Source organism: Drosophila montana, unplaced genomic scaffold (assembly GCF_035044405.1).
Source record: "Drosophila montana isolate Dmon_TW-CO22-7 unplaced genomic scaffold, ASM3504440v1 contig_3326_1, whole genome shotgun sequence".
Taxonomy (NCBI): Eukaryota; Metazoa; Arthropoda; class Insecta; order Diptera; family Drosophilidae; genus Drosophila; species Drosophila montana.
Genome location: NW_026998210.1, coordinates 437866 through 465208, shown reverse-complemented (window position 1 = coordinate 465208; position 27343 = coordinate 437866). Strand labels below are relative to the sequence as shown.

At 43.3% G+C, this 27343-nt stretch overlaps 5 protein-coding genes across 6 annotated transcripts; 1 reads left to right on the top strand and 4 right to left on the bottom strand.

Moving 5' to 3' along the window:
- Window positions 1-1678: 1678 nt before the first annotated feature.
- Window positions 1679-10508, bottom strand: Rph (Rabphilin). Its single transcript, XM_064691112.1, has 4 exons — window positions 10352-10508; window positions 3647-5012; window positions 2423-2637; window positions 1679-2357 (listed from the first exon to the last, which is right to left on the bottom strand). The coding sequence occupies exons 1-4, from the start codon at window positions 10426-10428 to the stop codon at window positions 2054-2056; spliced, it is 1962 nt and encodes a 653-aa protein (XP_064547182.1). The 5' UTR covers window positions 10429-10508; the 3' UTR covers window positions 1679-2053.
- A 2671-nt stretch (window positions 10509-13179) lies between these two features.
- Window positions 13180-17063, bottom strand: Tango5 (Transport and Golgi organization 5). Of its 2 annotated transcripts, none has more exons than XM_064691135.1 (5): window positions 16901-17063; window positions 15025-15489; window positions 14630-14911; window positions 14255-14561; window positions 13180-14189 (listed from the first exon to the last, which is right to left on the bottom strand). In XM_064691135.1, the coding sequence occupies exons 2-5, from the start codon at window positions 15459-15461 to the stop codon at window positions 13695-13697; spliced, it is 1521 nt and encodes a 506-aa protein (XP_064547205.1). In that variant the 5' UTR covers window positions 15462-15489; window positions 16901-17063; the 3' UTR covers window positions 13180-13694. The 2 variants fall into 2 exon arrangements, with proteins under 2 accessions (XP_064547205.1, XP_064547204.1); XM_064691134.1 differs by having other exon boundaries at window positions 15025-15492; window positions 16901-17062.
- Window positions 17064-17450: 387 nt separating this feature from the next.
- Atg8a (Autophagy-related 8a) lies at window positions 17451-20815 on the bottom strand. The gene is made up of 3 exons (XM_064691138.1): window positions 20605-20815; window positions 18195-18392; window positions 17451-18114 (listed from the first exon to the last, which is right to left on the bottom strand). Exons 1-3 carry the CDS (start codon window positions 20692-20694, stop codon window positions 18043-18045), a joined length of 360 nt encoding a protein of 119 aa, XP_064547208.1. The 5' UTR covers window positions 20695-20815; the 3' UTR covers window positions 17451-18042.
- A 138-nt stretch (window positions 20816-20953) lies between these two features.
- On the top strand, window positions 20954-23450 carry LOC135434527 (large ribosomal subunit protein eL22-like). The gene is made up of 3 exons (XM_064691137.1): window positions 20954-21093; window positions 21276-21899; window positions 23060-23450. Exons 1-3 carry the CDS (start codon window positions 21082-21084, stop codon window positions 23324-23326), a joined length of 903 nt encoding a protein of 300 aa, XP_064547207.1. The 5' UTR covers window positions 20954-21081; the 3' UTR covers window positions 23327-23450.
- A 1738-nt stretch (window positions 23451-25188) lies between these two features.
- Window positions 25189-27174, bottom strand: LOC135434526 (uncharacterized). The gene is made up of 3 exons (XM_064691136.1): window positions 26984-27174; window positions 26102-26855; window positions 25189-26030 (listed from the first exon to the last, which is right to left on the bottom strand). The coding sequence occupies exons 2-3, from the start codon at window positions 26769-26771 to the stop codon at window positions 25372-25374; spliced, it is 1329 nt and encodes a 442-aa protein (XP_064547206.1). The 5' UTR covers window positions 26772-26855; window positions 26984-27174; the 3' UTR covers window positions 25189-25371.
- Window positions 27175-27343: the final 169 nt, after the last annotated feature.

Below are 27343 nucleotides of genomic sequence, written 5' to 3'. Positions count from 1 at the left end.
GTGTTTCACCCTTTTTGGAAAATGCATCCCTTCTTGTTGGAAATGGCGGTCAAAGCGATTCAACGATTTTTTAGGCTAAGTTTTAAATTTGCATATATGTATGTATATGTATGCCTGTTTGTGCATACATGCATGCATGTTTATTTTGTATATATGCAAACATGCATGCATGCGTACATGTCTGAATACATGCCATACATGCATATATACATACATACATACAAACATTCATACAAACATACATACATACATACATATGTACATACATACACATATATGCATGCATGCATACATATATGTTTGTGTGAACATACATACATATGTATATATGTACATACATACATATGTATATATGTACATACATACATATATATATAAGTACATACTTACATATATATATATATAAGTACATGTATACATACATACATACATATTTTTATATGTACACACATACATATGTATTTAGGTACACACATACATTTGTACATACATACATACACACATACATACCTACATACACACATATACATACATACATACATACACACATATATATATATATATATATATATATATACATCCACACATATATATACATATACATATATATATATATATGTATGCTCATATATATAAATGCACATACATACATACAAAAAAACAACAAAAAAAAAAGCAGTACACTACTAGCAAAGCTGCAGTACAAACTGCAGAGCCTACATGAATTCTTGAGAATCGAGGAGTAGAGCACTTGGTAGAAAATCGTTTTATTTAAATTTGCAGCACAGCGACAAATAAGCTTGGCTTGCCTGTGGTATTAGAAAACAAACATGCATGCATACATATATACATAAATGCATACATACATGCATGCAGACACTAACATACACACACACACACACCTCACACACACACACATATAATACTTATGTGTGTTCGTACAAAATACTTGTATTATTATAGTCTTTTTTCCATAAAGGCTCACTATTATAAAATTTGTATAGAATTTGTACGTTATTTATGTTATTTATATATGTATATATATATTTAAATAAATTATATGCGACATTTGGGAAATTAAATAAATTTTAAATGTTTGCTCTTCAAAATTTAAAACACAAATTGTTCATATTAATTTCTAGTTTGACTATTTATGTTTCGATTCCTGATTTATGTGTACTTATACATATATGTGTAAATAAATAAATAAATGAAATGTATTAAATTTTAATTAACCAGAAAATCGTTGAAAATTCGTTTGCGCGCTGTTTTAAACGCGCCGAAAACGCGCCACCATTAAAAAACTATGATTTTTCGTCAATATTCATAATTTTGATTTTTGATTTATTTGTGTATATATATATATATATGTGTATATCTATAAATAAATTGCATTCGTTAAATGCTTGACTAATTCGTTTGTTTTTGTGTGTGTTTGTTGGCAAAAGTTAAGATTAGGATATTATAAATATAGAGTGCTCTGCGAGAGAAGTTCTTGAATTTATAATAATAAATATATGAATCAAAAATATTTTGATTTTATTTTTTTTAAGTAAATTTGTTTGCTAACCGTCTTGTTTTTTTTTTTTGTTTTGTTTTTTTTTTTATATATTATTGATAAAAAATGTTACAAAAGTTTGGTGCAAAAAGAGAAAGAAACGGAAGGAAAAATAGAATAAAAAAAAGTAAATACAATTGTTGTTATTTGTTGATAAACCCTTTTTAAGGACACTTAAACAAAGCTATATACAGTGTATATATATATGTGTGTGTGTGTGTGTGTGCGTGTGCAAGAAGCAGCAAGCGAATTGAGGTTATGTTGCTTAGCAAATTGAGGTTATGTTGAGCAAGCATTTGCGAGAAAGAAAAAATTGTTCGTAAACACACACACACACACACGCACACACATATGCACATGCACACATGCATGCAGGCATATCAAAAATATATGTTCATATATATATATGTATATATATAGATATATAAGTATATGGTATGCATTTTATGAAACTATGTTAATATTGGAATCAGCTGGGCGGGCGCAGCATTTTGGCTAATGTGCGGGATTGTCCGGGGCAAGGCAATGCCACTTCTCATGGAAATGATCGGGCAGCCGTATGCAGTCGAGCCACTGCTGCAGTCGATCGCCTTTGCTTTGGGCGCCCAGCTGGAGGCTGCCCAAGAAGTCGTTGCTCTTGCCCAGATCCTTGTCCCAGACGGTCAGTATGAGCATCTCCTTGTTCAGATCATGCGGACTGGCCTCAAAATAGAACTCCTCGTTGTAGATGGGATTCAGTGTGCGCCATTTGACGCTCGTCTTGTGCTTCTTGTTCTTGTGCACATCCGGTTTCAGTTGCCTTAGGATTAGGATTAGGTATTGCAATTAGATTGGAATATACTCGTTGATTCGATTACTACTCACAGCTTGACAAATGGATCGGAACTGCCGTTATTGTCCATGGCCAGCAGATTGATGCACTGCTTCACATTGACAACCAAAGCACGCCGTTTCGTATTGTAGCACAGCGAGATGAGCATCTTGCCATTTGGCCAGCTCTGCGCCAGCTCCGCCTCAGTGCTATACTGATCCTCCACGCCCAGCGGCACCGATATCCGATACTGCGCTGTGCTATGCACCTGCAACACAATTCGCATTTCCAAAATAAAACAAGTAAGAGGTTCTAGTCGGGAGCTCCCGACTAGCAGATACCCTGCACCCTCTTCCCCTTCCGACAGGCGATAGCTATAAAATGAAAGATACTTGATATACATATATATATGCTATTCTGGAAGCTACATGTCAAGTTTACTGACTCTAGATTTCGATTTCGATTTTTATCGATTACTTGGAAACGGGGCAAGCTATCGAATATCGGAAACAAACTCGATCTGCGCGGGCACTAGGAGAACCTACAGCTAAAATTCTAGCTCTTATAGGTTCTGAGATCCTTGCGTTCATACATACGGACAGACGGACGGACGGACAGACGGACATGGCTAGATCGACTCGGCTATTGATGCTGATCAAGAATATATATACTTTATGGGGTCGGAGATGCGTCCTTCTGCCTGTTACATACATTTGCACAAATACATAATACCCCTTTTACCCATTTTCAATGGGTTCAGGGTAAAAGAAACTCTTTGAGACCAGGCAAAGATTTCTGCCCAGCTTTAGGCTCAATAGATCCCATACGACATATATATTCCGGATCCGAATCAATAGCCTCTAATTGTCTGTTCGTATGTTCCTTTGCATAGAACCGACTCGGAGCTGGACGGATCGGACTCCTATTTAAATAACTATATCTTCTATGCTCCTTGCATTTGATCCACATGCTATCGGATCACTATAACATATAGCTTTATTGGAAGAATCGTTCGGAAATTGAGCTTTTGTACGGAAAACTTTTCCACCGAGATCTGACATGCTCCACATATAAAGGCAAAGTCTTGCCATTACCAGATAGATATAGAAGGAAAATCGGATGAAAAGCAGTTTTTGCTTGGACAACTTTTCCGTATCGCAAGGCAACTGAGTCAGGCCCAACAGCAGCGTAGGCCATATACATATATCTCTCACAGAAGGGTATTTGAGATTCGGTGCCGTTTTCACGCATATTTCACCGCTCGCAATTGAACTCACCGTGGATAGACAGATCTTGGCGGCGCCCAGAAAATCGTGTCCGTATTTATCGTCGTCAAAGAGCGCCACATAGAGCAGGGAATTGCCCAGCTCGTCGGGCTCAACGCCAACAAATTGTAGCGTCTCATTGAAGTCGGGATTGCGGGTCTTGTGGACCGTTTTGGTGCGCTGCCAGCGCGTATATTTCGTATGCCCCTCGGGCGTAACAATGTTCAGCTTGCAATAGGGATCGGCCAATCCGGCGGCATCCATTGCCGGCAAGTCCCGTGCACGGACCATGGTGCAGTCCAGACTGTGGAAGCTCTCCCGATAGCTGATGGCAATCTCCAGCCAGCCTAGCAGAGGATCGCGACAATGCTGCTGCAGCTGCTGCTGCTGCTGTTGCTTCTGCTGCTGCTGCGGGGTTTGGTTGTGCGTGGCGGAATGGCCGGAGCCGGAGCTGTCGCTGAACGACCACGAGGAGCTGACGGAGCTGCGGCGCAGAAAGCTGCCCTCGCGTCGCAGCTGGGCGACCGTGGACGCCGTCGAGATGTTGTCATAGTCCTGGCCATCCGCCTGCCGCCCATTGCCCTGGCGGCCAAAGAAGAAGGAATTGGATAGCTTGCGCTCGCCGCCATCGATGAAGCTGCGTATGGAGCCGTAGGCGCGCAGCCGGAAGCTTTCGTCACGCTGCAGCCGCTGTGAGCCGGCAGAGGCAGCGGCAGCGGCAGCTGTGCCCGCCTTGGCGAACTGATCCGGCTGCTCCTCCTCCGGCTCGGATTGGCCGCTGGCGCTGCTGCTGCTGCTGCTGCTGCTGTCGTTGACGCGTATCGTTAGCTTCTTGATGCGTGCTGCGCGCGTCGGTGTCGCTTGCAGGCTGCGTCCAACTGCGGCCGCCGCTGCCGCCTTGCTCCGCCCTGCTCCGCCCGCTATAGGCGTGGCAGTGGGCGTATTCGATGCACTGAGACTGCGCACGGGCATGTCATAGTTGGGTAGCCCCTTGAAGAACCAAGCGCCCGACTTCTTCCACATCTCGCGCGTCTCGGAGCAGATGCGGCACAGCCAAATCTCGCGCGTCCGCTCGCTATTGTGATACCTAATATTGATGTCGACGCTGCACTTGGTGCACACGGATTTGCGGCAGTCCTCGCAAATGATGCGCTGCGGCCGCAGCAGGCCGAACGCATCGCCGCACAGGCGACAACAGTTGGGGCCGCGCTCCACCGCGTGCAGCTTGATCTTCTCCACGCGCTCCACAAGGCGGCCCACACGCTGCCGTTCCGCAATCTCGATCTCCTCATTGCGCCGTATCACCGATATTATCGCCTCCTGCTCATCCGGACGCAGCGGCTCATTCGTCTTCGAGCTGCTCCAGCCGGCTTTCAATCTGCGAACACAACAAAACTTGAATAATTATGCGCCTATGTGTGTGTGTGTGTGTGCGGGTGTGTGGGTGCGGGTGTGTGAAGGTGTCCGGGTCGCTGTGCGCCTAATGAGCATCATTAGTGTGGGCTGCCTAATGCGGTAATCATGTTTTTGATACCCTACACATGGGCATAACGATTGTGTTACGAAATGTGTAACGCATAGAAGAAAACAACTCAATCATGTGTGTGTGCTTATTAAAACTGTTTGTTAGTCACTGACTGATTGACTAGTTGACTGATTCACAGACTGATTGACTGACTGATTGACTGATTGACTACTGAACATACTAGTTAAAGGACTAACTGATTGACTAACTGCCTGACTGACTGACTGATTGATTGATTTAGTAAAAGACTCACTGATTGACTGACTGACTAGTTGAGTGACTGACTGAATAATTGATTGACGGACCAACTAGTTGACTGGTTCACAGACCGACTGATTGACTGATTCACAGACTGATTGACTGAATGACTGACTGATTGACTACTGAACACACTAGTTAAAGGACTAACTGATTGACTGACTTCCTGACTGGCTGACTGACTGATTGACTACTGAACAAACTAGTTAAAGGACTAACTGATTGACTAACTGCCTGACTGACTGACTGATTGATTGATTAAGTAAGAGACTCACTGATTGACTGACTGACTAGTTGAGTGACTTACTGAATAATTGATTGACGGACCAACTAGTTGACTGGTTCACAGAACGACTGATTGACTGATTCACAGACTGACTGATTGACTACTGAACACACTAGTTAAAGGACTAACTGATTGACTGACTTCCTGACTGGCTGACTGACTGATTGATTTATTAAGAGACTCACTGAGTGTGACTCCCTGAGTGATTGTTACACTAGTTGATTGACTACTTGACAGACTGCCAGATTGATTAATCCCCTGACTGACAGACTAGTGATTGACAGACTAAATAACTAAAAGACTCACTCAAAGACGGACCGGCTAATTGACAGACTCACTAGTTGACTGACTGCTGATCAATGCCTCAATCACCTCGAACCGTGAAAACTATGAAGCTGAAATTTCTACTGCTGCTCCTGTTACGTCCATTTATTGTAAGACCAGGCTAAATTGCAGCTTTTGTAAAAATCCAGCTGCAAGTGAATGAAATGGTTGTACGAAACTTATTTTAACAATCTAAAGTCTTAAAGTTAACTTTAAAGATGTTTGCGAAAATTCATTTGAGACATGTTTCACATATTTACCCCCAAATCCAATCGCCCTGAATCAAATATGCGGGTCAAAGGTGGCATGAGCGAAAAATCAAGTGGAACAAGCAATTGTTAAAACAAATATTAAATTTGTTCAACGAAAATATAAAAATATCGATTGGTTCCGACTGCTTGGAGCTTACTTCTTCAATCCGCTGCATGTGCGGAAGGGTATTAAATGTGCGGCTAACCATAGAAACGGTTCATTCCTATTGCTGTTGCTTTAGCCCCAGTTCCAGGGCCAAAATGTCAAGTTCAAAGTTAATTAAGAGCCAACGGCTCAGCGCCTGGGCTCAGGGCCGTGTCTGGGTCCGGGTCCGGGTCCGGGTCCGCGACCGGGTTCGGGTTCGGGTTCGTGTCCGGACTTGCGCGTTTTATGGCCACTTTGGAATCACTTATACGCGGCATGAAAAACGCAGCGGCAATACGGGCACACACACACTCACACACACACACACTCTGACACACACATGCGAGTACATTTTTATGTAAATTGGGTTGGCAGTTTGCGTGGAAGTCTTTACCTTTGTGAAACGGCAGTTAATATGCATATGTATGCATACATAATCATAGCGAAGCATGTCAACCTTTATTTGTGGCATATCGCCTTATTATCGCTTTCTTTTCGCCCCGATGATTTTCATAATTAAAGCAAGGAAAGCCTTTTAGCATATTATCCGTTAATACATGCATCATATATCGCGTAGAACTCGCCTGCCTATCGCCTAGGCGATAAGCATAAATACGATACGTTTGCCTATGCAAAGGGAAATCTTTTTGTGTTTCTGCTATACAGGAATTCCCAAGTTCATGGGAAATTTGGTAAGACTTTTCTTTGAAAGTAACGTTAAAACAGAAATAAAAACTTGAGAGACATAAAAACTCAGCCTGCTTCAATTTTGATTTGATTTGAATTTAGTTCCAAGCCAATTTAATTTGCACAATTTGTTTTGGGTCAAATAAGGCGAATAAGCATAATAATGAATAAAAGAAAAGAAAACAAGTTAAAATGCGGCTAAGAGATACCCTGTGGCGCGACTTTGGCGAAACGGAAAGATCTATCACGATGCTTTCAAGAAAACTTGATCAAAGCAAACACACAAACGGACCGACAGACTTGGAGACAGTCCAAGCCTGCAAAACCATCAGACCCTTTTATGGCCTAATGGCTACAGGGTACACACAATAAAAACTCCAGCAATTTCAATATCAAACTTTCTGATAAGAATCTTGAAGGGAGCATAACCTCAACTTGAAAGTACATACCAAGTCAAACTCACACACACATACACATACACAAGCACACACTCGAACAACAGTTTAGCATGCAAGTCTCTGAACGTGTTCGTTAAAATGTTTCTGTTACTCTTTGTGTTTGTGTTGGGGTTCGTGCTCGTGCTCCTCACTTTGTGGCCGCCATTTCATTGCCTTGCCGCGGGTTTATTGACTTGAAAGTACCGCACACACTCAATAAGCCGAACCTGTTGCGAAATTCAGCTGAATTCGTTTTGGAATTGAATTTCTTGTTAGCTAAAAACAGCTTGTTACGAAGAATGGCTGAGAGCAATGTTTCGTTGAGGCTGCTTTGCATATATCCACTGTACTGTGTGTGCACTGTACACGCTTGCAAATATACACGGTGTGTGTGTGTGTTTGTGTGCGCGCGTGTCTGCGTGTGTGTGCTCTAACCTCGCCTATTGCCTTGAGGGCTTTCCGCTTCAGTTTCAGCAGCTGCCGTGCACGCTGTCAGGATCAGGCAACGGTATTTGCGTTCGAGCAACAGGCGAAATGAGTTAATTTCACTTTGCGTGCACATAATAATTTGTTTGTCCCCATTTCGCGTTCTTAAAATGCAATTGCAAAATGCACTTAACAACTGTGTACACTCTATGAAAAAAATACAACAGCAAAAAACCGATGCCAGCATGCGACATTATTGTCGCATTAGCACTAACCGCATCCTTGCGGCCCTCACACGATCAAGCTGTTGTTCTAATGGCTGTTCTGCACGTGTATTGCACCTAAAATGGCGGCTGCTAAAGTGCATGGTATGCAGCAGAAAAGGTTGGAGCTATAATTAACGCTGTCAAACGATCAAGCCAATTGCATTGCCTGCGCGGCTGCTGCTAAAGTGCATGGTATGCAGCAGAAGAGGTTGGAGCTGCAATTACCGCTGTCAAACGATTAAGCTGTTGCTTGTCATAGGATCAAGCCTATTGCATTGCCTGCCCTGAACGTGTATTGCACCTAAAATTGCATGGTATGCAGCAGAAGAGGTTGGAGCTGTAATTAACGCTGTCAAGCGATAAAGCCAATTGCATTGCCTGCTCGGCTGCTGCTAAACTGCATGGTATGCAGCACAAGAGGTTGAAGGTTGAAACTATAGGCAGGCTAAAAGAGACAGGGCAGCATATTGAAACAATATCGATAGATATTCTTGAACTTTAAAATGAAAAGGCATTCCAGAGTGGCAGGAAATGCAACTCGTTCGCTTGCGGCAGCCAATTTAAATGCATTTCGCACTGCAGCGCTGCGGTTTCTGCCTGACAGCTCTGGGCTTGCACAGCTGCTGCGACGACTGCTGCCTTGGGCTGTAATTTGAATTTCAAGTACATTCTTGTCAGCTTTACAATAACCGCGCCCCGTCCAGCTGCCGCTACCCAGTTCGTTTCCATGTCCAGTGTGCATGCGTCACGCTGTTGCCTGGGCCTGTGGCATTGTTTCTGTGCCTTTTTTTTTTTATTTTTATTATTATATGTACAGCTGAAGCTCGCTGCGAAAATTGAGCGAACGGAAGTGTAAATTGAGCACTTGAAACCTGCTGCCTGCTGCCTGCCAACTGCCACACAGCTGCCATCCGGTGCGCCCGCTGTGCGTGTCTTTTGCGGCTGTGGCATTATGCATAAAGCGTGCTTCAATGTGTGCATGTGCATGTGTGTGTGTGTGTCTGTGTCTGTGTGTGTGCGTGGTTTTGTACTTGTAGTTAATTCTGCGTAAAGCCCCAATTCACATATTTACAGTCAGCTGGGATTGCGCCTCACAGTATGCTACACGTTTTCACTTTGACACAAACATATGCTGCCAGCGACCATGTGCTGGCTCGTGTGTTTGTCTGCGTGTGCGTGTGTGCGTGTGCGCGTGTGGGCGTGTGGGCGTGTTAATGTAAATGTTCATACCCGCACCACCCAGCCTACCAACGGCTCAGTCATTTAGCCGCCGTCAATTGCAATAAATAATTGTGTATTCCGACTGTGCCATAAACATGCACGCGGTTCATAAAAATAACCAAAATAAAAAAAAAAAAACAAATATATATATGTATATACAAGAAGTTGAAGCATTATTAAAATTTAATTAATCTGTCAGCGAGACGGCGGCAACGAGCTCAGCGAGCGGCCCATTCAGCAATTATGATTAGACGAAGGACGCAGGAGGACATGTGGGCTTTTGGCTGCGCGCTGGGTCCTTGACAGCACGTTGGCAATTCCATGGCCAAGCCGAGTGCATGTGTATATGCGTGTGTGTGTGTGTGTGTGTGTGCGTGTGTTTGATTAAGCTACAACGCTGCGCGCTTTAGCTAATCACACACACACACAGATATATGTATATGTATGTATAAATGTGAAGAGGGAGACAGCGGCAACTGACGCAGTCAAAGTTAATTAAATTATAACTAAAGCTTTTGTCGACACATACGCGACAGTTGGCGTTTGTGCTCGTTGCTGTTGCTGTTGTCTGTTTTTTTTTTTTTGCTTCGCACAAACTGTTGCGCGCCGCTTGTTGCCTTATCAGCCAGCAGCAGCAACAACAACAACAACCACAACAACAACAACACGAATAGCTGCAGCAACAACAACAACGTGAGCGTCCAGCTTTTGTTTATGACGCGCACAGAACATTCATCACAATCCACATAGCGCTTTGTTTAAGGTTAGTCAACGTTAACGCTATTGTTTAACTTGGAAACACACGCACATGCACACAGCCTGTGACAGGCGCCCAATTGTTGCATTGGCATTTTTGATTGCCTACATTTGAGCGCATTCCGATTTACTTACTTGGCTCGCAGCGCCAGCTGCCTGTCGCTGGGACAGACGAATTTGTTGGCCGTATTATTGCGATTTGCGAAATCCATCTTCTCACATATTATATAGATATTGCAACATTTTCTACTTATTTTCAAATTTTACACGTATTCAAAATTTATGTTGTTTGGCGCAACAAAAAAAAAATGGTTTAAAAAAAACGCTGCCTGCCAGCAGGCGCACTTCCTGGTTTCTGTTGTTGTTTATTTCAACTGTTGTTTGCCGCATGCAAGCAAATTGAAAACAACAACAAGAACGCGAAGAAAGATTGTTTGAAACACGTCTTAATGCGCACGCAGCTGGTGCGCGTCTATGTCTATGTAATTTCTGCTTTTGCAGCTACAGCGACAGTCGCCAAATTGGCCCATTCGCAGGCCGCAACGGCCGCTAGCGATGTGCCGAACGGCGCCAAAACTATCGACAAGCGCTGTAAACATCGATTGCAGGCTTTGTAAGAATAATCGCAAGCTAATGCTAAGTAATTTAGCTTATTGTTGTTATTGTTGGCAAGCTGCATTCAAAGCACATACAATTAGTTAATTAAATTTTTGTTTTTTTTTGCCAACGCAACACAAATTATATCGGTGCTAATTTTCAGAAAGTGTCACAGCAATTCGTAAGCAATAAATTTGATTTTGGTTAGAAATAATATTTGCTGAATATTTAAATAGTATTCTAGCATTATCGTAATTTATTTTTAAATACATTATATATATTTAATTTATGCCTGCAACTTAAGGAGATCGCATGTGCGATCGATAACATATCGCACGCATTCGATACTAGTCACAGCGACAACAGTCCGCAGTCACATGTGTTAGTGCCAGCCCCAATTGAAGCAGCGGCAAATGCAAGAAGGCGAAGGGGAATGGAAATGGGAATGGGAATGGATGTTGCGGTGAATGTTGGGTTAGATGGGGTTGTTGAGGCGGCCACATTCACCAAACGGCTTCAGTTTCGGTCCCCAGCTTCGCATATTTGCACGCGCCGAGCCAAAGCAAAGCTCGTTTGGGGAACAACACTTGAGCCACGAACACGCATCAACACGCTCGCAGTCAGACTCACACTCACTCTCTCTCTCTCCCTCTCTCACACACTCTCACGCAGCATATCTGTTTCCGGCTGGGCTCTGCACATGCCACATAATTTCATTGCATGCTTTTGTGCGCCGACTAACTTATTTTGCTTTGCGCTCAATTTATGCTGCTGGTGGGGCGCGGGGCCTTGGCTATGGCAGCTATAGTTAGTTGTTGTTGTTGTTGTTGTTATTGTTGCCTTGCCAAACACGTTGCGCCCGCAGCCCGTAGTCCTGCGCGCCGCTTTCTGGGTGTGGCCAGTGCGCGCCTCCTGTGCATTCAACTGGAATTCATGCGCGACGCCTACCAACTCCCAGCTCCGCAACAACAACAACTTACAAAAAAAGAAAGGAAACCAACTATCTGCGAAGGGCCGCAGGCATTTGGCCTTTTCAATGTGGCAGCTGAAATCTGTCTGACGCGCATAGTTGGGCTCGCACTGTACGCTATCCTTTGACACATGTGTGTGCGTGTGCGTGTGCGTGTGCGTGTGTGTCCATTTTAAATAAATGCTGACAGCTAAATGAAAATATTTAATGTACGTGCCAAGCTTTTGGACACTGACATCTCGCACGTACCCTAGCCCATGTCCTTTTGCGCCGGCTCGTGTCTTCTTGTTGACATTGCGCTTCATCTTGCTGAATGACTTGTTAGTCCTTGTTGTTGTTGTTGTTGTTGTCCTTGTTGTTGTTGTTGTTGCTGCTGTCCCTTGAATTGGGCATTCGCAACGCGTTCGCATCGCAGTCGACATCGTCAACGTAACGACAAGTGCGACGCCAGCAGCGTGTATAACTGTTAGCCAAAGGCAAATGTCCTTCATAGCTGGATTTGCCTGCCAACTGGTCTCCAAGCCATTTGGCCTAATGAGCCAACGCCGCCAGCACTGTCAACAGTTGGGGTGTAACTGAGCCCGGATCTCGGCCACATAATGGACGCCGTTCAGTGGCATACATGTGATTAAATCACAAATCAATTTGTTGATAGATTTCAGCTATCTGCTGGGAGGCATAAATTCCTTGGCTGTTTGTGCTCCCTTTTCATATTACATTTCAACAGACTAACTATTTGCGGGCCCATTTCTAACTAATCCTTTTCATATCGGGCTAAATGAGAATTAATACCAAATTTCAGCATCATAACTTATATAGTTTCTGAGTTATGATGCGAAATGACGTGGTTTCTGCAGATCCTAACGGTATTTCATATCGCACATAAAAGGGCTTAATCTATCATGGTATCACCAGCTTATATACCAAATAACAGCTAAAGAGCTCAAACAGATCCTGAGATCTGATGCCGAACCACTATGGAATCAGCTCTATAAACATGGCCCAAGATAACAGCACATTAAACTAACATTTTTATACAACTGTACACAACTGAAATGCTAGCTGGCATGAAAAACTGTACCTAAATAAGTACATTTGTAGTCCTTGGGTCATCCATCATTAGGCCTACGCAAACAAATTCCCAAACTTGGGCTCATCAGCCGCGCCCCCGAAATACAGAATGTTTACATTTCATATTTGTAATTCAGTTTATTTTTCAGTATTTAGTTTAGTTTTTTTTTGTTTTTTTTTTTTTCTTTTTAAATTTGTTTTTCTATTTTGTTTTGTATGTCTTTGTTTATCTTGAAGCAAATTTCTGCACAACAATTGGCGTTCGTTATTGCGAAACGCACATAAAGTGAAAAAATAGAAATAATACAAAATAAACAAGGTCATAAAAAAGGCAACTGACCAGTTTTTTATTATTAACATGCGACATGCTTATTATTGGTTGCCTTTTCAGTTGTGTTTGCTTTGCTTTAATTTGCGTTTGTTTTTCTTTCTTTTTTAACTAGTCTATTCTAGGGTATCTCTACTACGGTCATTTCAAGTGAGCAGCCACTGCCATCTCTTTCACTCCTTCACGTGCTAGCACATACATTCGAAATACTTGCACAAAATATCATTTAAAATTTTTTTTCGGTTCCATTTTGGAATTCCACTTGGCCTCCAGTTGCCAGAACAAAGGAAATATGATATAACATATTTTTTTTTTTTTTTGTAGCACAAGTGAAACTCTGAAAATGCCGCTGGAATTTGACTAACAAAAACAAAAAAAAAAAGATATAATAAAAATCCGACGACTGTCGACCAAAAAAAAAAAACAAAAATAGAAGCAGTGGGGAAAAAAAAACTATTAACAAGGAATTTAGCATAGGTGAGACAACAGCCGTTGGATTTGTGGGCAGGCGCCTAATCACGCAGCGCCTTTGGCTTGTTATGTTTCTTAATGCTGGCGCTGGGCGTGGCAGCCGGCGGCACGTGGCGCGGCTTCTTGTGCAGCCGCTTGTGATAGCTCTGGGCCAGGGAGTTGACAATCGACACCACAAAATAGCAAACCATGCCAATGACAAAGGTCTCAAAGATTTTTGATAGCAGATTACCGGAATCACCAGCGCCGGCGGCGTTAGCGTTGCGTCCGCGCTGCTGTCGATGCAGTCGCTGCTTCTGGTTCTCGAGGAATGCCTTGAACGGCTGTTGGAGCTTGCGACCAAATATTGGCATCGTGGCAATTAGATCGACGGCCCGCTCGATGAGCGTCTCATTGAATGCGATAATCACAAATATCTTCTGTATGTGCATCTTGATGATGGCCTTGCCGATCAGTGTGGCGCCAAAGAATGTCCAGAATGGCACCAGAAAATGGCCGCAAGTGATGCCGGCCAAATCGAACAGCGGATTGGGTATCTGCGGGCGCAACCAAATAACAACATGAGGCAACAACAATATCTAGGATAGATGCAGACACATACGCTTGCACAGGCCAGTATGCCAAAGAAGCCAACACGCTCCACGACACGCTCCATGAACAGCTTGCCCTTGTCCATGAGACTGAGGTTCTTCTGATGACGCTTGGCATTGAGCGCCTCAAAGTCGGCCAGCTCCTCGGCATCGTCCGGATCATAGCCAGACAGGCGTGCAGCCTTGGCCATAAAATATGGCGGCAATTCGCCCAACGCAGTGCCAGCGCCCCAAAGGAACGCCTCCAGGCGCACCTTAGACATGATGGACCAAATATTGGGCATGCGCTTCATATACGGCTCCTCCGGACAAATGATGCTGCAAATTAGAACGTAAACGCGTTACATTAAAATATTCAGCGAGCGAGCATTCGGTGCAGGACTTACTCGTCGGGATAGGGCGGCTGGGGAAAATCGAGTGAATTGCACTCGTAGGCGGCCAATGTGACGCTGGCTATGTGGGGGCCCAGATAGAGCAGAAATGTGTGCAGGCCAGTGCCCAGGCCCACCGATGAGAGAACGCCCAAGCCGAGCCAGTAGACAAAGAACCAGGTATTGCGACGCACCAGCTCAATGAGCAGCTGATGTGGGCCATCTAGTTTGTAAATTATGCTAAATACAATGCCTAATACTATTAAAACGGCCAACAGGCCGCGTTGCTTCAGTAATCTGCAAGAGGTAAAAAAAAGAGTAAGAGAGCGAAAGAGCGAGAGAGCGAGAGAGACAGAGAAAGAGTTAAAGTTGGAGGTAATTGTGTATAATTGGATTCATTGCGCACTCACCTGCTGCTCCAGGTGCGCAGCAGTGCAATCAGCTCGAATGCACAGTATTTGGACGTCTGCATTGGATGACGCCAGAGCACCAGCTGTGCGCGTTCCATGCGTTCTTTGTCTTTTTGCTGTTTATCCTTTTTGCTTAGCTGCGTTTTGTTGATGCTGCTGCTGCTGCTGCTGCTGCTGCTGCCGCCGCCGCTGTTGGGCTTCGTGTGTGTCGCTGCGAGCGTTTGCATTTTGGCAGCGCTGCTGCTGCTGCTTCTGCTGCTGCCGCTGCTGCTGTTACTAACTGTAAGTGAGGTGTTGCTGCTGTTGCTGTTGCCCTTGGCGCTACCATTGGGCGTCTGCTGTTTCTTTTGGCATTTGTTGCTGTTGCTGTCGTCCTGTTTGCGCTGGCGTGTGCTATTCGCATGGCTGCCTGTGTCCTTTTTATTGTGTTGTGACATTTAAGCGCTTTTCTGTGCCTTCAAGCAGCTACTAAACGATAAGAAAATTAAATAAAAACAAACAATAAATATATAATAACACATGCACAAATTAAGCTTCAATTATTTAAAAGTGCGACTGTTTGTATTTTTAGTGCTGCCAGATTGTTGATTGCTTTTGAGTTGTAGGGGCGTTGCCATAGAGCTGCTAAATGCTGATCATTTATGCTGAACTTGTATGACAAGCTTGTCGTATCGTGCAACAGCGTATAATTTATTAATTTGATAAATTAATTGAACAAATTTGATCTAGTGTATTTACACAGAACTACGAGCTAAGATTGATGGGTGAACAAATCGCAGAAATATAAGATAACATGAGAGCATTCAATATTCGTTGTGACACACATGCATACATAAGTAGCTTTTTTTTTTCTTGACCTTTATTTCGAAATAGCCGCAACAGCAACTATGTCGCTAGTTCTATCTGGTGTACTACAATTATTCTGTTAGTTGGCAACGCAGCAACTAAAAATACGTGTGTGTATGAGTTTTAGTGCGCGCGGGAAAAGCACAACAACAATGGATTATCATACGATACTTGAGCACCAATAAAATGAATCCACATAGTTCCCAGCAAAAACGGAGCACACAACACACACACACACACACACTCACGCGCGCGTACGTTTAAGCATATATGTATATGTGTGTGTTTGGGTTCTGTAAAGCGTGGCAGCAGCAGCAACAACAAAATGCTGATCAGCAGCAAAGAGTGGACATTAACACACTTAATTCTGCTCGTCATAACGTGATACGCACACACACACACACACACACACACACAGACTCACGTTTGCTTGTGCGGATACAATAGGCGCGTGGTAGTAGTGGTAGCTGCTGCTTAATCAGCTGTTTGTCTGGGTTTTGTTGTTGCTCGCCGTACAACACGCCATACAACACGTATATTAAATGTATGTATGTATGTTAATTGAATAAAAATGCTGTGTGGCCAAAGTGTGAAAGCTTCCTTGACATGCAGAAGTTACCACTGCTGCAGTTGTGCCGTTAATCGCTGTTAGGTTTTGTTTTTTCTTTTTTGGGGTGGCAAATGGCGCAGAGTCGTCTGGCCATTGGACAACGAAACCAATAACGATAACAACAGCAACAAAGAGCCAGGGCAACGACAAAGACTAAATGCGTCACGAAACAGCACTAAACAAAAATCAATTGCACTCGCTGCAGCCGTTTGACATGACAACAACAAAACTAATAATACTGCAAAACTGCGCTATTTTTCATTCGTCACAAGCTGTACTTGACAACAGCAGCAACAAAAACAAGAAAACATTAAAAAAACAAACACTTCTGCACTTAGGCCGCAACGGCGCCTGTTTTGTAACGAGCCGTCGTCGCCTTGTAAACTGGAAAACATCGTTTTTACTCTTTTTTTATTTTACCTGTTTCGTGTTTTATTTTCGTAATGCAAATACGCGAACACGTATTATTTGGTTAGCAACTCGTTTGCACTGGTGCAGTTGATTCGTTTCACATAAAAACAATAACTTAATTATGAATAAATGTGCAAAGCCTGCCAACCTATTGCCTGCATAAAAAAAAACACACGTCTAAACTCCGGCTAAACAACAGTCGTTGTTAATGTAAAGCTCAAAATGGTGCTGTTATTGCAAATACAGACGTTATGCTAAAATCAACTGTTAACGCGCTAACATAACATGTTATGCACAATACTGCTAGCGATAATTCAAAAAACAGCGCTGCTAATTCATTTTAGCTGCCACTTTGTTATCGATTTTAAAAATTGACAACATTTATCGAAATCAACACTTGAACTTGGTTTAAACAAAAAGATGAGATTTAAATGTTTTTTATATGACCTTATCAGGCAAACCTTTGTTCCCCTTTAGCCGATAAAGACAAATAACAGCTGATGGAACTGCCGAATTTTGTTGTTCCTTTCTTTTTTAAACCAGTCAAGTTTTATATATATTTTTTTTTTTTTATTTATTTAATTAATAGTAGATTAATTACTGTACGCTTAACCAAGAGAGTCCTATTTGTAACCATACACACTAAATATGCACAAAATTTTGTTGTATTATTATTACACAAAAGAAAGAAAAAGAATCGGGAAATAAGGTAAAGTACCTTACAAAATGATATAGATTGCACGGTACACAAGTAAAGCAGGAAGTTAAACTGAACAAAACGGTGCCAAGTGAAAATTGTTAAAGCATAGGTAATTTGAAATACTAGCGCGTATAGAAAATGTTTTATATAAAATAATTTTCACATAACATTTGTTTTTGTCTTACAATTCTTTTTTTTTTGTTTTCATTTTTTAAGATCTTTTTAAGTTGTTTTTGTTTGTTTTGTTTTGTTTTTGTTTTTTTTTTCTTTCAATATTTTACCGCCTTAGACCTGCACAATTTGTTTAGCTATCTTTTTTTTGTGTTTTTTTTTTTCGCATTTTTTTCAATTGCATGCTAAACGTAAAATATATGTTTATATATATAATTTTCTGTATAGGTTGTTGCATGGGTTCAAAACGCCTGCCGCTTTGGAGAGATGCAGTCGGTATTTATTTGTCCATGCCATAGACATTCTCATCGGAGTAGGCTATGTACAGGAAGTAATCCTCCTCGTGATGCTCCTGTGCCAGAAAAAGATAAAGGAGAGAGAAATGATGTGTGATTAAAGGGAGAATTGAGCCAGATAAAAGTCGGCTCTTACCTGGTACAATGAGCCCATTGTTGCAGATGTTGGAGGAATGACATTGTTGACGAAGAAGAAGAGTGCATCCTCGGGACGCAGGTGGATGCGTTTGCGTATGAGGAAGTAAAACTGGCCGACGGTCAAATCAGATGGCACCAGATACTTCTTTTTGTCCAAATCGCCAATGCGCGCCTTTGGTGCCTTCTCAACAATCACCTGTGAAAGAAAAACGACAGCGATAAGTTTAAGATCGGATTTTATGCAATTTCCATAGCTTAAATGTGCTTGTATATACCAAAATCAAAATTAAAATATGCCTTATACATACATATATAATCTTAGTGGCATGCCAAAAAGAAAATCTGGAACATCGATCTATTATCGTTTCCGGGTAAGTTGGGATGAGACTATCGATAATTTGATAATATGCGTTATCAGTTAGGTAAATAAGAAAATATTTTTCTAATTTCTAATCTCTAGCTCCAGTTTCCGAGAGGTAAGTATGAACAAACAGGCAATTAGACGGGCAGTTATCGGAACGGGATAGTTATCGACCGTTTTATAATGGACTTAAATGCGAACATAATCTTGCAAATTCGAAGTCCCTAGTCTTCGAGACCGAGACGCACCGTCGACTCTACTGTTGACCAAGAATATATATGTATATACATCTATACATCAGGAGGTTGAAACTGCCTCCTTCTATCTGCTACATACTGTTGCACAAAGCAATATTGCATTTTAGATGGTATTTTCAATGGGTATAAATTACGGCAAGGGGGGCAGGAGATGGACATTAAACGGTATGAAAACGAAATAAACTGCGTCTTCCAAAACGCGACTACGTGACGACACACCGATAAATCAAAAACACGTATAGATACACATATAGGTGTTTGTCTGTGTGGGTGCACACTCATGCTCAAATATTTACTGTAAATGTAATTGCATTTTTGTGTGTAGCAAGGCGAATACGAAAAAAAAAAAAACAAATACAATATATAACAATTTGATAATAGCAAATGTTAGAAATAGCTGTTAGCCGTGAATGTTCTTTAACATTGCTGTTAACTGAAGCTTAGCAATTTAGCCAAAAGAAGCTGTGGTGGGGTGTGGTGTCACTGGCCGCGCTCAAGGTGAAGGTGGTCTATTGTTTAGCATATATTTGTATGAATGTATGTATGTGCGTATGTATATAATTAAAGTATATATATATATATATATATAAATATATATATGGACATAATTAGACTGCGACCAGCTGGCCTTGCCTGCATTTGGTTTGTCGTCAGCTGTTATGTGATTTGTGTTGTGCTGCTTGCCAAAATACAAAATTGAGTGAACACACAAAACAAGCAAAGCGTTGAAATTGTTGAATAATAATAAATACAGAACGAGAAATAAGAAAACTTCAAATGTATAGAGTGTGACGGGGAGGCGGAAAAGGTGCATAAAAACAGGCAGCAGCAGCCTGTAAAGCTTCTGGTAAGGAAAATAGGTTGCTGATAACGTGAGAGGGGGAGGGCGAGAGAGTGAGCTTTCGGTGTGAATGCTTATGTGTGTGTTTGTGTGTGTGTTTTTACGCGCAGCAACAACAACTGCATATGGTGAAATAGGCAAACAAACAAAGAGAACAAATCGCTATGACTAATTGTGGACTCAATGCAAATGGAAAAACAAAACAAGAATTTTTAATATTAGCCAAAAATCATGGACTTCGTGTTTGTGTGTGCGAACGGCTGAATTTTGTTTTTATTTTTTTTATGCGCAGTTTTCAAGCTGTCTGGCGTGCGTTTTTGCAAGTCAACAAACAAAAAATGTTTTTGATATAAAATCAAAAAAAACAACTGGTTGGCCGTGTGCTTTGATAGGGGGCTCAGGGGCTGACGCTGTGCCTGCGTGTGTGTAGGAGAGGAGAGGGGGGAGAGACAACACCAGCCAAATGAAAAACAACAACAGCACAACAGCTGAGCAAGCGAGTCAGCTAGCAGCTCGCTCTCTCACACACACGCACACAAACTGAACAAAGCCCGTTGTTTGCGTGTGTGTGAGTGTATGTATGTGCGTCAATTTGTTTGATTTTCACTCGAGATTTAGCAAGTGTTGACTCTGACGAGTGTATTTTATATTCATGTAGCATATGCGAAAAGCTGTAGTTGGCCATTAAAGGCACAGAAATGGTCATTAAAATATTAACAATTACTTCTAGAGCCAATTTGCGCATTATTGATTTTCCCCGCAGTGTGTGTGTGTATGTACATACATATGTGTGCAGTAATAACAACAACACATAACTAAATAGAACGACGCAAAACAATCGCATACATACAAGCAACGCACACACACACACACACACACACAGAATATACACAGTATAGAGTACGAATACATATATAGAAATAAATAAAAATACAAAAAATGTACTTACGGGCACACGGTCCGGATATTTACGGCGGATCTTGTCCCCTTCGGCGCGACGCTTCTCAAATGCATGCTCCTCTTTATATTGGAACTTCATGATTGTACTTGATATATAATTGTATAAGAAACGCAGTTTTCACTTTACTCTTTTTAACCAACAACAAAAAAAAACTAGCTATCGCTTTCGTTTGTGGTTCACTTGTGCTGGCTGCTCACTTCAGTATGACCAATCTAAATGCAATCAAGAAGACCAAAAATCGTGAAATGCTAAAATTAGCGTTCAGTGTGACTGTACAACTTTAGTATCAAAATACCATAAAATACCATAGAAATACCAAACTTTTAATGTGCAGTGCTGTATAAATGTAATATAAAAAATAGCGTTTACAAGCACTGAAAACAATCAGCAATCGGTGAAAAAATCGATGACTTTTGTACATCTCTAGGTTTTGGTTCTTTTCCTCCGTGGTTTTCGAGTAATAGGATGGCTCCAACTGTAAGTGCTCAAGTAAAATCATAAAAATGTTGCGCCATCACACTTAAATAATGGAAATAAAATGCAAAATATTTAAGCTAGAGCTGTTTTGCGTGCATACACGTTGAGATTTGTGCTAAAACACGTGATGGCGTAAATATCTTACGTAAACTTTATCTAAGCTTCGCATTGAATGTTTACAGGCCAAGACCAACAAGGGTGATACCAAGGCTGCTAAGCCAGCCGAAAAGAAGGCTGCGCCAGCCGCGGCTAAGGGCAAGGTTGAGAAGCCCAAAGCTGCTGAGGCCGCCAAGCCTGCAGCTGCTGCCGCCAAGAACGTAAAGAAGGCGCCGGAAGCCGCTAAGGACGTTAAGGCCGCCGCCGCAGCCAAGCCCGCTGCTGCTGCTAAGCCAGCTGCTGCCAAGCCCGCCGCTGCTAAGGATGCCGCCAAGAAGGCACCAGCAGCTGCTGCTGCCGCGCCCAAGAAAGACGCCAAGGCAGCTCCTGCGGCTACCAAGAAGGCAGCTACCACTGCCGCTGCTGCGCCCCCAGCTAAGAAGGCAGCTCCTGCTGCAGCCAAGGCTGCACCAGTTGCTGCTGCTGCTGCTGCCGCCGCCGTTCCAGCTGCGGCTGCTGCCAAGCCCGCTGCTAAGCCGGTTGTAGCCAAGCCCAAGCTGAAGCCAGCCACACCAGCGGCAGTGCCCAGCAAGGTTGTAAAGAAGAATGTGCTGCGCGGCAAGGGCCAGAAGAAGAAGAAGGTCTCGTTGCGTTTCACCATCGACTGCACCAACATTGCTGAGGATAACATTATGGATGTTGCAGATTTCGTAAGTACCCCGCCTCCGCCGTCGAATGTTTCTAACCCAAAACAACAACATGCTTCACGCATCACCAGGAGCAGAACATCATAACCTCAATGACAATGGGCAACAGTGACGTCAGAGCGTCTATGATACCACACCAAGCTTTTCATTGCCGCAAACAGCCAGAGGCTCTGGATAAAAAGTTGTGGTTATATCAAAGTATTTCAATAGCGATTAAACTGAACGTTGCCAAACAAAAAGTCTGCACGTGCGGTTAACAACTGCTGGAACACTGGAAATCGAACATGTCTCTGCACGTCGTCACTGTGGCCATTTTGTCATGCTGCTTCCACACAGCTATCGATATATGTTTATCGATTGTCATAATCATGGCGGCCTTTGCAAATCATGTTATGTATATATATTACTTCTTTTTTTTTTGTCAAACCTTTTCTGTCGCGCTTCACGCGCGCTGCTGACAAAGGGGCTCTGGACACTGCACAACGGGGTAGCCACTGATCGCCAGTACCGGGTCTGGCCAGTTGGTGCAACCGTCTGTGAACAGCGTCAAGTCGTGCTATGTGTACCGCCACGTGGTGGGCCCTGGGTTGTACGTGTCACATCCGTGTTGCGTCGAGCCAAAATTCATAGTGCGCCCTGCTACAGGCGTGTACAATTGATACTCTGTCACGCTGCAGGTTTCTCCACGAAGCAAATAAATCTTAAAGCCAATTCGAAGGGGAAACCTTTTGTTGTCTATGCCGCTGCACGCGCATTTTCCAATATAGCAGGGCGCCAGCCCAAAACTCTCAGCTCCCAATGTTGTTGTTGTTGTTGTCGCCGCCGCTACGGAACAGGTAATACAGCTGTAAGCCATACACGCATCCATCTAAATATTTATGTTTATATATTGTTATTTTAGGCCACGCCGATTTGCCGTCAGAGAGTGAAGGCCTTTTGGCCACGTCGCTCTGAAGGCAGTGTACTCAGTGGCATATTAAAAAATTGGTCACTCTTCTTTATTTGGGCCTTTTGTTCGCAATTCCATTAGACTTTTGGCCTTAACAAAGAAAGAGACAGCACTACACTGTGCATAGATATATATATATATATATGTATATATAGAAATTTACATACACCATTGCCGTACTCTTCTAATTGATGAATGTCTTTTGGCTTCGCAGGAGAAGTACGTGAAGGCTCGCCTTAAGGTCAACGGCAAGGTGAACAATCTGGGCAACAATGTCACCTTTGAGCGCTCCAAGATGAAGCTCCATGTCAGCTCCGATGTGCACTTCTCGAAGGCCTACCTCAAGTACTTGACCAAGAAGTACCTGAAGAAGAACAGCCTGCGCGATTGGATCCGTGTTGTTGCCAACGAGAAGGACTCGTACGAGCTGCGCTACTTCAGAATTAGCTCCAACGATGATGAGGATGATGACGCGGAGTAAAGATATATAAAAACTAAAAGATAAAACCATCAAATTTTATACAAGCTCTGTTTTTAATCAAAGACAAACACATGGTTTACCTTATAAAAAAAAAAAATAAAGTTTTATAAACTTTAACTAAAAACGATTTTTCTAAACTCTCCCCGCAAACAAATCCTCTTTCCTGTCAGTCGTAGCCTTGTCTTAGCTTCCATTAGTAATGCCAATTTGGCATTGACTTGTACAAATTTGTTGAATAATTGAAGTTGACTCAATTTTGGGACTTGAATGCTGCCAAATCTTTACCACACTTTTTACCGTCCTTATCTTTGGCTTGGATTTGTACATCAGTCTTGTCCTGGCCTCCAAGTAATCCAATCCAAGCAATTCAAGGCTAGTGTATGGGATGTAGTATTGACCTGGCCGAAAGCCAGAAAGTAAGTGTGCTAGTCGGGACTGGCCGACTAGGAGATACCCTGAACAAGCTTTCGAACCATTGAGTACACATTTCTACAAACTCGCCGAGCTTCTGCTTCACCCAGCTACACACTATGGGAAATCTAGACTAAGTACAGCTTCGGTTGACAGTCCGTTCCCAATCAAAATGGATATTACCCAAAAATGATGCCCAATATGTAAATGGAAGAGGCTATGCCTTTCACTAAGTGGAGTTATCTAAAAAGTGAATTATTCCCGATCTATATACATATATGCGTTACCTATACCCACTAAACCAAGTTTGGAGCAGCTAGCGCTTATAATCCTCGAGATAAAGAGATTAACCCGTGCTGTCTAGGGTATACGAGAATTTAATGCCTGTCTAGCTAGTCAGACAGACAGACAGACAGACAGGCGGACGACTCAGCTCGTCAACAAATTGTTGATGGGTTCCAGATTTATAGCTTATAACCATATCCTATATACCTACATATATTGGGCACAATTTGTGCAATTGCAAAGGCTTTGCTCATGATTGGATAACTACGCTATTAATATGTATTTCTGTTCCAGTTGATTGAAATGCACAGATTCTCAGTAGCTCGACTCGCCAGTTGGGGGAAAATTCCCCGAGGCTGGGCAATTAATTGGCTAAATATCACTTTGTGTCTGTTGATCCAAATAGTTGCCATAGCGTGAAATCATGTGCTCTACGCAGATGGAGGGCTTGTAAGTTGCTTGGGCCTTGGCAAGCTGGGAGCTAAGCTCCCAATCGGGTGAAAGTTTTGTTGGGGTGCAGTCTATAATATGGAAGAGAAAGAGAGATCTTGCTGGATCGGCTAGGCCCGATAATTGATGATTCATTGTTGTTGCTGCTACTGAAGAAAAAGACCAGCTTGGCGCTTGGAGTGCGGCGTGATGTTAAAGCTTTTATTCGAATCAATTGACCAAAAAATAGAAACAATTATTTAAACAATACGAGACAATAACCCAAAAAAAAAAAACAAGAAACAAATTTATAACAAGTGCCGAATAAATAAGTTGCAACTGATTTCAAGCATCTATATAATACTTAAGCAACAATTACTACACATATATATCTATATATCTATATATCTTCATATACGTTATACACTGAGAGATGTCTTTTAAAAAGTGCTCGAGGGTTGTCGGGTTTGGGAGTTGGAGTTGGAGTGGGGGAGTGCGTTGGCTCCCTTTAAAAGGGTTCACATTCGAATGTTCGTGGCTTTTCTATACATAAGTAATAACATTTTTTACGAGATTCACAGTTTCGATATATCCATGCCAGCTGGCGGGATTAGCTGCCCTTATCATTATCCAGAACATAATTATCATCACACTTGACCAATAATCAAGCAAAGTTATCTACAAATTACGAATACTCTACGGACAAATACTAGTTAACAATGCATAATTTACAATTTCAAAAAAAAAAAAAAGGAAAAAACAACATGAATAATACAAAAAAAAAATACGCTGCAGTGCGAGCTCGTGGGCTGTGTTTGTTTTTGTTGGGGGCGTGGCTTAGGGGTTGATTATTTTTACTGTGTTGTGGGATGGCGCGAGCTAAGAGCTGAAAGCAATAATTGGAAACATTCGCGACGTTTCTAGTTGCCAGCGCCAGCCACAAAGCGCAGCAGCAAGCCGCCAAAGAGGGCAGCCAGCAGGGGCCAGGCGGCCTGCAGCTGATTGCCAGCGCTGGTGTTGGAGCGCACAGCTGCCTGGTCGGGTGCCAGCATGGCTGGTGGCGCCTGGCTGGTGGCCATGGGCGGTGCCATTGGTGCCAGCGGTACCGGCTCAGCGCCGGGTGCAGCAGCTTGCGGCGCTGGTGCCGGATAACAAGCAATTTTCTCCACTTCAATCATTTTGCTGCTGTCAGCCGGATCCGTTTCGTTGACCTTGTGCGGAACGCATATAATGTTGCCCGGTGCGGGTGGTGGTGGTGCTGCTGCTGCTGCGCCAGCCGCATCGGTGCCATTGGCCATGGTCATGTTGGCGCCTTCGGGCGAGAATGGTGCCAGCTGTGCGGGCGCAGCATCGGCTGCGGTTTGGGTGCCATTCACTGGATTAGCAGCTGCGCCAGCGGCATTGATGACAGTGGTGCCATCGCTGGCATTCACTGGCACACCATTGTTGATAATAATGATGCGATCCTGACCGCCAGCTGCAGCTGGTGCCGCAGCCGCGGGCTGCGAGGAGCCGCCGGAAGGTGTCAGCGCATGACCCAGTAAAGCGCCGCCCAGGCCACCGGCGATCAGGCCGGTGCCTAGATGAAAAGTTTGGCATTAATTGCTGTAAATATAAAAATATATATATATATATATTCAATTGACTTACCGAAGCCCAGGCCAGAGGAAGATTGTTGCGGCGGCTGGGCGTAGTAGGTGGCGCCTGGCGGTAGAGCTGAGCCAGACTGGTAGTAAGTGGCGCCTGGTGGCGGTGCTGCAGCCGGATGATAGCCGCCCTGTCCTGGATAAGAGCCACCCGGTTGATAGCCGCCTCCAGGCATATAATTGCCAGATGGATTATAACCGCCAGCGGGCTGTACGCCACCATATTGCTGACCATGATTCTGGTTGGCTGTTATCGGCTGGTGTACATTTCCGCCGGGTGCGGCGCCATAGTTGGGTGCATGATAGGCCGGTGGAGGCTCATGCATGTTGGTATGGCTGCCACCAACCGGATTCGAGGCGGAGTAGGCGGGTGGTGGGCCCTGCGGTACATTCCAGCCAGCGGCGGGCGGGCTATTGGCCGGGCTATTGGCCGGACGATTCGGCTGCGAGTTGTAATTGGGATAGCTCAATTTGGCCACATCGGCGTGGGAGTTGCTGCCTCCATTATTGTTGGCGTTGTAGCTGGGCTGAGTCACATGGCCCGAGTTGCTGCTGGATGAGGTTTTGCGCTGGTTGTTACCCTGGTTACGGCGGGCATCGACAACACCCTCATGCGTCAGCAGAAGAGCAAATATGGTGACGGCAGCAATTGCGCACTTCCCAGCAGAAGCCATCGTCACAGTCGCAGCGTTTAACGATTATCTATATATAGTGCATATACTATATGCTATATACTTGGTGTATGTCTGGCGGCGACGCTGGCAATGACAGTAGCATATAAATTGTTCAAAATAATTATTATTTATTTAGCTGGCGACAGCAAATCATGCGCTCAAAAATACCCCAACGTTAACAATCAAATTCAATATATGTGCATGCTAATTACCAAAACTTGTTTTGCTCGCCCAGTTACGGTTGTTGTTGTTGTTGCTGTTGTTGCTGCTGCTGCTTTATGTTTTGTTTATGCACAATTAGTTTGCGATTTTCACTAGCGCAAGGAACGCGCACGACGACTGCCAAGCGAGGTTTGCAAATGCTGCGAAACTCTCGGCTTGAAACTGGCTGATCAACAATATTATTCAATTTATCGATTCGATACTATACATTCGTTGTTGGCGTTGCCAACTGTTTGCGGCATGGGCCAAAAGTGCGCAGGTCAGGTGAACCCAGTTATCGATATATTTATAACGTTCACTTGTGCAAAACAACTAGAATTTCGTTTGTATTACAACAATTATTATTAACA